Source organism: Amphiura filiformis, chromosome 1 (genome assembly GCF_039555335.1).
Source record: "Amphiura filiformis chromosome 1, Afil_fr2py, whole genome shotgun sequence".
NCBI classification, from domain to species: domain Eukaryota; kingdom Metazoa; phylum Echinodermata; class Ophiuroidea; order Amphilepidida; family Amphiuridae; genus Amphiura; species Amphiura filiformis.
Genome location: NC_092628.1, coordinates 82,502,511 through 82,516,285, shown reverse-complemented (window position 1 = coordinate 82,516,285; position 13,775 = coordinate 82,502,511). Strand labels below are relative to the sequence as shown.

The 13,775-nt window shown below is 36.2% G+C and overlaps 1 protein-coding gene across 3 annotated transcripts in view; it reads left to right on the top strand.

The window, feature by feature from the left end:
• Positions 1–13,775, top strand: part of LOC140154795 (dual specificity mitogen-activated protein kinase kinase 4-like) — a 36,620-nt gene that overhangs the window by 12,639 nt on the left and 10,206 nt on the right. For 2 of the 3 annotated variants that reach the window (XM_072177393.1, XM_072177376.1), the window contains exons 2-11: positions 3,396–3,675; positions 4,931–4,985; positions 6,088–6,201; positions 6,597–6,716; positions 7,821–7,940; positions 8,350–8,401; positions 9,614–9,741; positions 11,195–11,272; positions 12,429–12,577; positions 13,382–13,427. In XM_072177393.1, the coding sequence (XP_072033494.1) occupies positions 3,396–3,675; positions 4,931–4,985; positions 6,088–6,201; positions 6,597–6,716; positions 7,821–7,940; positions 8,350–8,401; positions 9,614–9,741; positions 11,195–11,272; positions 12,429–12,577; positions 13,382–13,427 (1,142 nt within the window). The remainder of the gene's footprint in view (positions 1–3,395; positions 3,676–4,930; positions 4,986–6,087; positions 6,202–6,596; positions 6,717–7,820; positions 7,941–8,349; positions 8,402–9,613; positions 9,742–11,194; positions 11,273–12,428; positions 12,578–13,381; positions 13,428–13,775) is intronic. The other variant, XM_072177385.1, reaches the window with a different exon arrangement.

Genomic DNA, 13,775 nt, shown 5'->3' with positions numbered 1-13,775 from the left:
AGTAGTTTTTTTCCTGATTCTGTGTGAATGACCTTATGGAAGCCAACAGGTTGCATAGGATATTTTTTATTTGTGCCCAAAATTGAAACACTGAGCTCTTTGTGCAGGGTGTACATAATGTGTGGGGTGAGGGTGAAGCAGTGGCGGTGCCCAGGGGGGCATGAGGGGGAAAATTCCCCCCAGTCAGAACTCTTGCCCCTGTTGCCCTCCAGTTAAAACCCAAAATTACAAAAATTTCACCTGTTTGCAGTAATTTGGCAATATTTTGTTGATTTTTCCCCCTGAAATTACTTTTGCCCCCCCCCAATTTCCCCACGCAAAAAAAATTCCTGGCGCGGCACTGGGGTGTAGGGGTGGGTGGGTATGGTGTATGATAATTGTCAACTTCATTACAAATGTTCACCAGTTTTCTCAACAGCATTATTATTTAAGTCACAATCAGTCAAGGTTTCTTTTTGCCAAAATCTCTTAAAGTGTTTTTTGTGCATCAAATCCCGGTCCCGGCACTCGGTGTATTCGCGGGTACTCATGCTCGTCAGCAAATTTTGAAAATACCCCCTTTTGGATCTTATTTCACAAACTTTTCAGGATAAAAACATGCCTATTTTAAGCGATTTCACAAATTGTTTGCCCTTATACACCATTATGGTTAAAATTGAAATTTGGTCAGGGATTGTGGAAATGACTGTTTTTGTGTGGTTTTACATCTCCTCTATTTAAAAAAGTACACCAAAAAATCTTCACTTTTTGTCGATTTTTTATGTTTAAGGTGTTGTTTTGCCAAGAAGCCCAATTTACTAGCATGTTGGAAGGAATTTTCAGCAATTCCAGTTTCAAGCCCATTCAGAAGTTATAAACTTTATTAAATTTGAAAAGTTTAAATATATATGTAATTAGCTGTACATAATGCATGTATGAATAAACCAATTAAGAAAAGTACAGTTTGCATATTAATTTTTTTCCAATGCAAAATATGGACACATAAAATTTTCATAATACTTTTAAACTTTTTATCAAAACAATGACAAGTTTTCCTAATGAAAGTCTACTCTCAGGTATCAAGAATTGTAGTACTCTGTTGGAATCCACATTACTTTAAACTTTGAAGCTATAAATAAAAAATATATAAAAGCCAAGATTATTTTCCATCCGACATGAATTCTTGCATGTCGGATGGAATCTGTAATTCAAAGAGCCAAACCAGGGATGTGCACCGCTTCAATATTTTTATTTTTCTGTGTGGTGGTAGATATTGGTGAGAAAGTAGAATCTTGGAAATTTGAGCTTCATACTCCATTTCGTATTCCGGTGGCAGCAATTTGCAATTGGGGGGGCAGGTCAGCGTAAAAAATGTGTCACAATAAATGTATAAAGGGACCCCATACAACTTAAAAATATGTATCCTAGGATACTTTTTTGTGAAGAATTCAAATCTGCCATCAGAAAACTTGCAAGTCCTTTACTAAAAAAAGATATAGGGCCCTCAAAATGCAACTTCGTCCATCCAGGACCAACTTGGGGAGTTGGGGTGGGGAAGAACTCCAAAAGTAAACATATTGAGTAGGGATAACCATCAAATTTCATGTTGACCCTATTACTACAAAAGATTGTTTTCTGAGTAGAACTAATCAACAGAAGTATTTTGGTGGTTAAATGGTCAAAATCGATCAAAAACTTTTCGAATTATGAATTATCAAAGTTTCCCATTCTGATCGGTCATTGGAACGAAATAAAATGACAAGGTCCAAAAATAGCAGTTGGGAGCAAAATTGGCATAAGCATATATTTACCTTTATATATTTCTTTATTTTAACATATTTGCAAACATGAAACAAGCATATTGTGAAAGTATCAAAGGGTTTCTTATGAAATGGCACTTAACTAGTCACTGGCATAACTTATTTTTTCAAACCAAGGCATTGAAATCATGCATTTAGAGGACATTTGCCAAAAATCATCCAAGATAGCCGATATGGCACAAAATCAAAATTGCACTAAGCAGGTGAACTTTTTTTCACAACCAAGAATTTCAATGTTATTGGGTTTAATATGACCAATTAGTAGGTGTATGTAAACAAAATCTTAAGTTTTGAAGGTCATTGACTCATTCACAACAATAGAGATTATCCTCATCATGCTCATGTGTATTCCTGTACAATGTAGTATTCCTCATTCAAACCAAAGTACTAGTAGCACTCAATACATTATGAGTATCTTTGTTCAAACCAATTCAATGCTTGACCTCGGAGGTACCTGCATGACTATCACGGGCTATTTTGAAACAGTTATGGTTGCACATTCAGGTACTTCTTTTGAAAGTCCTAAACAAGGTATAGCCAGCAGCAAGTTGTAGATATTATAGGCCTAAATATAAGAAAACGTTTAGGGTTAAGATCAGGTGAACAATACATCGAATGAGCACGAAACTTCACATTTATGTTCAGAAAGGTGTCTTCTTAACATGATTTGAAAGGAATATAAAAATTCCAAAGGGAAGCTGGTGATTTAATTTGTAACTCGAGATCTACTTGTTCAATTTTTAACCTTTTACAGAGGGTATGATAGAGGTATTACTGGCAACTCTGCCAAATTACAGCTCAGTAGGCCACGTTTTTCACCTGATCTTACTGATTTGAATATTTTGTGCCATTCTTGAGCAGTGCTAAACTCAGCCACTGGCAATTAAGCGCACTGTGGCGATGGACCAATTTTGACTCGCACTTACAGAAAAACAAAATAAGTTATGTTGCTGTAATTTGCAAGATAGTTACAAAATATAATTGGCAGCAACTTCCCCAAATTTTACAGAAAAATATTGAAAAATAAAAGAATGAGATCAATTTAGAAATGTATGTGCAAGCAGTGCACAGTTGAGCTCCCTGCATGTCTATGGGAGTGTTCTAATCAAGTTGATGGTTCATTGGTCATCCCTATATTGAGCCTATTAGGATACTTGCTGATATATTTATACCCATGGATGCAAAATCCCAATTGAACATTTTACATTTTGACCCCCACCCCTGAAAAGAAAACCAACTAGAGCAGCTGTGCTTCAAGAAACACAAATATCAGGTGGCAGCTTTGTATGATATTGTTGATGATATTTAATGTGGACAAGTGTTAGAAATGGAAGGATGTTTTTTCCATGCTCCCTTTGTATAGTTTTTTCCAAGGTTCCTTTGACAGCGTTAACAGCAACTTTATCAGGGCTACTTGACCTGTTCAACAGGTCAAGTAGCCCTGATCCGCTTTTCATTAAAGCAAAGATGTATGCAACAAAAGTCAACTTCAAATCTAAGGAATAGATTTTACAATGTAGTATAGTTTGGTATTACTTTTTGTTGCCTAATTTTACTCATGAATGTGTATTGTTTATTTCTTACTTGTGTAAACAGATGGTACTGGAGGCTCCGGACAACGTAACAGACCACGTCTTAATTTCGGTCAACCGACATCTGAACGGTTCAATCACTATGGTAATGGGTCACATGGGCAACCACAACAGAGGGGAGGCCCTAATCTAAGGTTAGATTTTACTAGGCTAAATATCAACGACTCAGGGGCTGGTCAGCAGCAGCAGCAGACGACGACATCATGGGTAAGCCAGGGAGCAAGAAGACAGCCTCACCAGCCTCACCAGCCTCACCAACCACAACAATCACATCCAACTCAAATGTAAGTGCAATTATTGCAAGCCTATCATTTCATGAATGTGATATTGTATAAACGGTATACTTTCATGGTATGAACTTTGGCACAATTGGGGAAGAAATCATTTAGGGCTCATATTGAAATTCCCTTACACAGGAAGGTGTGCACCATCCTGCAGCTTTCCTGTGCTAGCCTTCTTTTGTTAAAATCCTGGGCAGGGTGTATCACTGATGCATATAATCCATCCGTTTTATGACCGAGCTTTCCTGAGGCGCGCGCTTAGCGAGGGGAATCCTGCCTTCTTTCTGTGTGAGGGTATTTCAATATGAGCCCTTAGGCCATCTGAATTAAATAGTTGGACTCAAAGCTTTTGGGCATGTCAGTAATTTTTTGCACATCATGCTTTTTTTAATCCCTCTTTAAAAAAAAATTTTTGTTCTCAATTTGATTCGCATTGTGAAGGTAAATTTCTTTGGAGCTATGGTTTTAATTGAGAAAAAAATAAATGCATTATGCATTAGGTTTCAATTTCTGAAGAGCTCTCAGTCTATCTAATTAAGAACACCTTAGCAGTGTGCAATAGTCACAAATTTATCTTGCTATTCCCAAAATCTAGATATTTATCAGAGGAGGCTTAAAGGCATTTCTACCATGCATTATGATTGGGAAATTTGATCAATATAACCTAATTTTAAAGGCAATGTCCCCATTGCCACACACACAAAATGGTAATTTTAAAACTGCAGCCAATAGTTGAGACTTATAACTTATATTTGATTTTCTTACAGGAAACATTCATATTGTGCCACTGCATTAATTTTATTCATAAGTCTCAATGTTTTGAATGTTAAATAAAAGGATGAAAACACCAGATATTTGCACACAATCCCAATGCAAGGCATGGTCAACTGTATCACATGTGTACAAAAGCCAGACATACCAAGGTCAGAAACCCCATTGGGTTATGGGAATGCCTTTAAACATCATCTGGATATTTATATTGATAAACAAACATTTGTGCTTAAATTACAAAATGTTACCCCCTATGGAAGACATAGCCTTAATCTTCACACAGGGGGTGAAACTTTCAAATGGACTTGCCCATTCAGGTGATCCAAATTGAGATTCACATACCCTGTATGGAAAATTAAGGTCATGTCTTCCATAGGGTGTGTATTAATTGTAATTGTAAGTTCTACACTTCTGCATTTAATCAGTTTTATGTTCAGTAACAACATGAATTGTGTGACAAAGTTTTGTCTTCATTTTTTGTTTCCAGCAGATTGCGATATCAGAATTGGGAATCAATAGGGGTACTATCTATTTCAGACCAGGTAAGTCAAGTGTACATTAATCGCTTCAATTTGAGTGGTGTCTTCCTGTTGTAATGGCTTTCCACTGTCCTCCATTGCTATCCTGAAGTCTGCTGCCTCCAGTGCAGTGTTATATTCCAGGGTATCTTTGTAGGTCAAGGCATGCCTCCCATGCTTGGGTATACAGGAACCATTCATAATGCATGCCCTACACTTCTGAAACAAAAGCAAATTTGATTTTTCTGTGTGTGATGTTGTGGCTAATTTTTGAAGGAACATTTCATAATAATGTTCCTTCAAATATATTCTAGCTGCCTTCTGATTTGCATATTTGCATAATTAATTAGCATTTATGCAAATTATAGGTTTTGAAAATAACAGGTGTGCTACAAATGACACTCCTGGAAATGTTAAGGCAGGCTGTCAGGCGTGTTATTAAATTGCAAAAGGGGACTTAAGGTGTGTGATGGTAAGCGATCGCACCTGTGCGCCTTAAAACTCAATCCCTGAAATTAGCTCTTTAATTATGCAAATTAGAGGGCAGCCAGGCTTCCCGTTTTCATCCAGAATTATTATCTTTTCAAAATTTGGGGTTGCTGGGTCAATTTATTATTGTGGTAGCACATGTTTAAAAGCATCAACAACACATTAATTTACAAGTGAAGTATGGAAGTACAAAAATTTGCTCAAACCGTCAATTAGTGAGTAAAAATATTTGGTTTTGTTACTGTAAGTTATAGTTTAATGCTTCTAAACTAAACTTCATTGTATTATTTGCACCTGCTGTGAAGTGGTTTTAGGACACAGACAAGCAGTTATCTGCAGTCCTTTAAATAAATTGTATCCATCGTAGAACACTAGAACATGTAGCTTTGCTACAACAATACATGGGCCAACAACTGCATCATGTACTGTGTTACTGTACAAAACAGTGTACACTTAGTACGCTACATGTACGCAATGTGGGTATATTCCACGGTGGCCACAATTTATTTGAAGTTATTGTAGTTGTCTTACAATATTTTGAAAGTTGCAACAACAATGAAGTTAATTCAATACTGGTTTAGTTCACAAATTACACATACATGTCATTAACATATAACTGTTATTTGTTTACCAACAGCAATACAACTTCACAGCAGAAGATTTGGAAGACAAAGGTCTTATAGGTCAAGGGAACTTTGGTTCTGTATGCAAAATGTACCACAAAAGTAGCAAAACCATCATGGCAGTTAAGGTATGTGTTATATGCATTGCATATGATGTGTGAGTAGTGCTACTTCAGTCATGATATAAACCCAACCCAATACTTGTCACATCTTAGGACCAGTGTTGCAACTCCAACCCGAACCCTAATCTTTATAATCATAACTTAATCTTAACCGTAAACTGCAATGCTAACCATGCTAACTTCTAGTCTAGCCCTAAATCCTAAACCTAACCCTAATGGTTATTCTTATTTTCACCTTTATCCTAGCCTTGAATTTAAGCCTATAACTTACACAGGCACAGAAGTACCCAGGGAATCATATTGCCCATTTGGTTACAAGTGCAATACCAAGATTGTATGTACACACCTCTATGATTTTCATAAGCCTGTTTAATAACAAACAAGGTCCTTTTTATTTACAGCGAATTAGGTCTACAGTAGATGAAAGGGAACAGAAGCAACTACTGATGGATCTTGACGTTGTCAAAAGAAGTAGTCACTGTCAATATATCATCAAATTTTATGGTGCACTTTTTAAAGAGGTAAGGTTTGCATTATGATAAAGATTTATCTTAGTGTAATTGGTGTCAAAAGTTATCCACAAGTTTAAAAAATACCACTCACACCATGCCATCATCTGTCATAAGTAGAAAATGCATATTGCAACATTGGACTGACATACACATAATAGGACAGAATATTCTCTACCCATGATAACTATATCCTCCTTTGCCAGCTAACTAATGGTTGTAACTACATGTAGCATGCAAGGCATTGATCGATTATCAATGATTAGTCAGTTAGTTGCTACATGTATATCCCATCAAGTTGGTTAGGAGTACAGAAAGGATTTTAACTTAGTAAAATTTAGGCACACCGATCATTTGAAAACATAATATTAGCATGAATGAAGAGATTGAAACTGTGTTGTCATGGTGACTATTTCATATGAATGAACACAGCTGCCAACAGTGTGACGATTGTTCGCGTACACTGTATGTACGATTGCTTGGGTAACGCTGAAGTGAATCCAACCATGCCAACTCACTTGTGATTGGTTAGTATTATAATTATTGTATCCAAGGTTGTGTGTTTGTGTTGTATTTTGAAATATGCTATATACAATGGGGGTTGGATCATGTACAGCTGTTGAAAGTTGTGTTCATTCAAATGAAATATCTACTGTAGGGTAAATGATGCTGTAGCCAACACCCATGTGCCTGTGTTCTACGCATTTACACAAACCTTACCGATTTGTCACCACTGAAGGTTTTGGTGAAGGAATCGCAGGGCATGCACAACTCATCACATATGGTTGCTGGATCAGCTATTCTAAGAATATGGTGGAGTGGAGTCAGTAAGACATTAATGAGATATTTTAGTTACGGCCGTGGTGCACCTCGGGTTTGGCTTCATAATGTGCATAATGTGCAAGAATGTTCCAACTTTTTCATACATTTCAATCAAATTACGTATAAATTTTCATCTTTTTGATACCTTTCATTGTATCATCATCTATACATCTTTTAACATAAAAGTCAATTTCATTCCATAGTAGAAACTTCTTCTAGCATTCTTTCATTGTCATACTGAGCAAATCAAATTAATAATGTTTGTTTTATGTTTGTTTGTGTGTCTATCTGTAGGGCGATTGTTGGATATGTATGGAGTTGATGGATACTTCATTCGACAAATTCTACAAATTTGTCTTTGACAAATTAAAGCAAAGAATACCAGAAGACATACTGGGCAAAGTTACAGTAGCAGTAAGTAACTGAAGGTCAAAGATGGCTTAAACACAGAATACTTCATTGATTTGAAAGGCAAATTAAAATGATGAGAAACTATTCATGAAATTGGTATTATTTCTTTGTATAAGTCACCATACTAGTAATAGTCAGCTAGTCTTAAAATAGATGCATTATTATGTAACAAGGACATATGGTCAGAGCTGCCAACTAGTACCGATTTGTACTGATTGTTTGTAATCAAGAATACTGAAAACCTCCTGCCCTTGTCATTTCTTGAACTCCTCTGGACGAGAACTAAAAAATTAAGTTTATGCATCTTAATTAAGTTAATTGAAGTAAATCATTTATTTGTTTATTTGGGAAAGTGCAGAATATAAGTGACAGTTTATATATTTATGGTGATTTGTTTTTGATTTCAATACAGACATTGAAGGCATTAAACTATCTGAAAGATGAACTCAAAATCATTCACAGAGGTGAGTATAGTAGCAATAATAGTATTACATCATATCTCCCCAATACTCCGCCAACTACACTTGCAATATGTGATGCGATCAAGCTAAATGAGTCTGATGTCGATCAAAATCATCATTCAGTTTTCAATTTCATTAATACTAGAGCCATTTTCAGAGCTTTATTTTGCTAAAATCCAGATCATAATAAGACTTATGGTCCAGAGATATGGTCATTTTAGTGTTGCTCAGAACAATAAAATACAAAGGAAGTTGAATGCTATTGTTGCCTATATCTCACAATCAATATTCCAGACATTTGATTCATTTTGCTTGATCGCATCACATTTGGTGGTGTCCATATCTTTGGCAAAATGCAAAATGGTCTAAATGATATGGCGCTTTATTCAGTGGCAATGTGTAGGTCAGTGTGCACATTGTAACATATGTGACACGATCTGGTCCATGGGGGCCATAGGAGGCATTTTTGAAACTTAAGTTACATTAATTATTATATTAAACATATAACAGGCTATCATTTACTGACAAAGGTCTAGCATACTTGGACCTATTAAAAGGTTGTGGCTGCGTAGGTTTGAATAATGATAAGTAAAAGAGTCCAAGAGCAGAAATATTTGGTGTCAAACCACATTTGTATAGATTTATTTGCGTAGCAAAATTAAACACGAATTTTCGGTCATAGACCTTTGCAGTAATTTTGATTTTGACCTTTTGCGTGCTTGCGTCGCGATAGACCTGGCGCAGTTCAATCTATGTTGTCACGCACGTCTCCGCGCGCGACTCCTCACGCGTTGCTGTGCTCTCCTCTTCCTTTGTTTTCCGCACGCATAAAAGGTCATCACTTGACAAAGGTCTATGACCGAAAATTCGTGTTTAATTTTGCTACGCAAATAAATCTATACAAATGTGGTTTGACACCAAATATTTCTGCTCTTGGACTCTTGGACCTATTAAAAGTTATGAAGTTTTTTGATGTTTATTTTCTATTTTCTTACATACTTAATTGTTTTTTTACTCCATATTTTTAACTTATCTCAGTTTCAAATTTGCCGCCTTTGGCCCCCATGGACCAGATTGTGTCACATATAATAAATAATATATTTTGCCCTCCATGTAGAGCGACACACAAACATGGTGGAGTTGGTTCTCTTTGGATGTAGCCTCTTTGAAGCTCTGTGATAATACTGATTTTATCCACTTGTTATTTTTGTACAGATGTTAAACCTTCCAACATTCTAGTAGACAGAGAGGGAAATATAAAAATGTGCGACTTTGGCATCAGTGGCCAACTTGTAGACTCTATTGCAAGAACTCAGGATGCTGGCTGTCGACCTTACATGGCAGTAAGTACTATTTAGACTATACTGGGTTAGGGGCACTGCAGATCAACTTGTTAATCAATGCAAGAATTCTAGATGACTGGCTGATGATCCAAATTGGTGGTGTTTGAAATGAGATATCATTTCAGAGTTTTGGTGGAGGTGACTGGAGGTGACTAGTACACATTAAACTTCAACCTATTATTGACAAGACTTGTGGATTGGTATAGAAAGGCGTGCACACAAATGGGAGCAGCACTGATTCCAATTGCGATATGCATAATACGTGGCTTGCATGCTTTTGTGAATTTACGCAAGTGAAAAATAGGACATTGGTGATGCGCGCAGTAACAAAAACCAAATAATTGTTGCCACTTATTTATTGAACATATCACAAGCTTTAAGAGACTGGATATGTGACATGATCAAGGGAAATGAGTCGGATGTCGCTAACATTGATTTTGAGATATTGGCAAAGAAAGCGTTCAAATTCTTTTGTTTTCTATTGTTTTCAGCGATTGATAAATTGACATTACTTTGCGACGAAACATCGTATCAACATGGGGTTTTCAGTTTCTGGAAGCTCTACATGTCCACTTTCAAAACATGTGAAAAACTCATTTTCGACCAGGGTCGACATGTGACACATTCCCCTTGATCATGTCACATATGTGGAGGACTTTGGTGTGATCGCAAGGCTTTGTGAAGCAGACCTCTGACTGTGCAATAAAGAAGTATGATAGAGATGATGTGATTTCATCACTCATGAGGTTATAAAATTGTCTTGTCTAGTCAGACAAAATTTTTGCATTCAAAGCCCTAGCTTGGGCTTGTATAATTAGAACAGATGGTTTGATGAGTGCAAAGAGAGTTTGGCAGTGGCAATTGAAAGTGGGCAAGATGTACCTTGGTTGCTGTTTTCCCAGATATCGAGTCATATGCAAAATTGGCCTGGGATGTAAATACCTAAAAGTACTTAATAAACATATGAATGCTCATGTACTCTGCAAATTCAAACTAATAAAATATCTGGTCAAGTTAATTGTGAACCGTATCAACTGATCTGATCTTGGTCCGTGGGCAAGTTGCAGAGCCTTGATGCAAAAGGTCTGTGACAAGACCCCAATTAGGAATCCACTAATATTTTGTATGCAGTTGATCATATCAAATCCAGTCATCTTATAATAATTGTAATTGAAAAGAAATCATGGTCGGAATGGAAAAAAAAAAAAACCAAAGAAATTACAAAGTACACTACAAGATTCCAGAGGTACATTGCTGCCCAGCTACTTTGTGGTTACTCTAGAGTATCAGTGCAGTACCAGTATGTGTACGAATTAGCTACATTGTTAATGTACCTTTGAGGTAGGCAGGCAGCCAGCAATAAGAATCTAATTCTGTATGTTTTATTTAGATAGATCTGAAGAACGTGCCAACATAAACAAACTAACAATTATCCTTGCTTTTAATTTAACAGCCAGAGAGAATCGACCCTATGGCTTCCAGACAGGGCTATGATGTCAGATCAGATGTATGGAGCCTTGGAATCACACTGGTAAGAATGCCTCAATACTTTTTCCCTGAGTTCATTGATCATACCATCATGAACTATATGTCAATGTGGCTATTGTCCTAAAAAGATCCAGTTTTATAATAATTTTGATGCAAATTACAAATAAAACAGTGTTATAAGGAAGTTTTTGGTATTCAATGATATTAGACCCAAAATGGCCCCAAGTGTAATGCTATTGTATATCCGCCATTTTGGTGTGTCCCTCTTGGGAAGCAAATAGTGTACCTTTTAAATGGTACGTTTCAGCCAAAGCTGGAAATGGAATGACAATTGATGTTACTAAGGTTTGCGAATGCAGTGCGTAGCGCACATTTTTGCATAACATGTTAATGCAAACAGAATGCAAACAACAACGCACTTTGCCAGGCACATATCAAAATAACTGCACAATCGCATCATGTGGTGTGCTTGCACTAGCCGATTTGTGTGGTATTTAACAGTGTTTGGGTTAATACAAGTCTTGAACAAAAAAGGTAATTGATTCTTTTTGCAGAACAAATTATGTGTCAAATTTTGTATAAAAGTGTTGTTTCAATTTCCTCTCTCTGAAGCCAGAAGGTATACTATGAATTAAGATGCAATATATGACATATTAAAATTGAGGAATATAAGTTTGTTCACAAATACTGTATGTTAAAGCTTTATAATAATATCCATATCTTTGATCAGGTGTTACATGAACATTTCAGACTACCCTGTAACCGGCTGTAACATTTGGAATTGTTAGATCATGCGTAGATCAGAGGGGGCTTAAAGGCATTCCTACAATGCACTATGATTGGGAAATTTGATCAATATAACCTAATGTTAAAGGCAAAGTCCCCATTGCCACACACACAAAATGGTAATTGCTAATAGTTGAGACTTATGACTGATATTTGATTTTCTTACAGGAAACATTCATATTGTCCCACTGCATTAATTTTATTTCTAAGTCTCAATGTTTTGAATGTTAAATAATAGGATGAAAACAGCATATATTTGCACACAATCCCAATGCAAGGTATGGTCAACTTGCCACATGTGTACAAAAGCCAGACATACCAAGGTCAGAAACCCCATTGGGTTATGGGAATGTCTTTAAACATCCTCTGTGCGTAGATAATACTAATTTTAAATTTGGTATTTTGTTTGTCAGAGTGAGTTAGCAACTGGCAAGTTCCCATTCCGTAAGTGGAACAGCGTATTTGAACAACTAGCACAAGTCGTCAAAGGAGACCCTCCAAGAATTAAAAGTACGCCAGAGCTGAACTTCAACGATGACTTTGTAGATTTTGTCAGCAAATGGTAAGTAGCTGTATGTGCAAGCTTGATAAATATATAGTTAGGGCATGGAGAAACTTCAGCCACAAAATATCCAGTGGCATTGTTACCACAAGGCCATATGTGATTCGGTCATGCTAAATGAGTCAGATGTCGATCAAAATCAAAACTCCCTTTCCAATTTTGGTACATTACCATTTTCCTGAGCTTAATTTGGCTTAAAACCCCATTATGATCAAACTTACGGTTCAAGAGATGTGACCATAATATTGCTCATAGCAATAAAATACATTATTATATTTTGATGAATCGCAAGTGTATGAAAATATTGGATCCAAAACATAATAATGATAAAAGTGGATGCTTTATGCCAAATGATTATTGGTCTCGCTATGAGTTTTAAAATATTGGATTTGTCTATGTCTTGTCCAATATTTTAAAACTGGTAGCTCGACCAGTAAATAGGGGCTCAATCGATCTAATTGTTTTTATATCAAAGGCTTCACTCCATAGTGGCGTTTCGGTTGGATACTCCACTGTGGTATGTAGCGATGTGATATGCCACTATGACATACAATGCTTTTCATATTGCCAATATTGTGTATGAAAAATGGCATATGGCCGATGCGCCACTATGTAAAACACACAATTTCATTTTGTAGCGATAGGCCAAATTTAATTATCTAATTTTGACTGCTGAGACTTTGCAAAATGAAACAGAACATCATTAAAAACATATGTGTCAAACATATGTGACTGAGCTCTAGTCTTCTGCACAATTCTAATGTTAGATGTTTCTCACTAAGATCAATTTTGTTCCTATTTCAGCCTAACAAAGGATGAGATGCAGAGACCCAAGTACAAGAAGTTATTGGTAAGTATAATATCAAAGATCAAGTACTCTAATTGTTCATTAAGTTCGGGAATTTTGAGTTTGCGTTTTACTTTTAGGGCATAATAGCATCATGCCGTTTGAAGTTTCTCTCCAGTTGCTTACAAATATTGACATGAGATTTTTCCATATTCTCACACACATACCCAAGGCTAAAAAAGTTCTATTGCCCTTTTCTGACGGACGCAATAATCTGGAAATCTGGAGTCACATATATTTATTTTTATTCATATTTGAAATTTCCTATTTTTGGTATTCTCAAAGTGTTGTTCATACCAGATTGTTGTTTGTACAGGGTGTGAAAGAACACACTCACAATATGAAAACAAG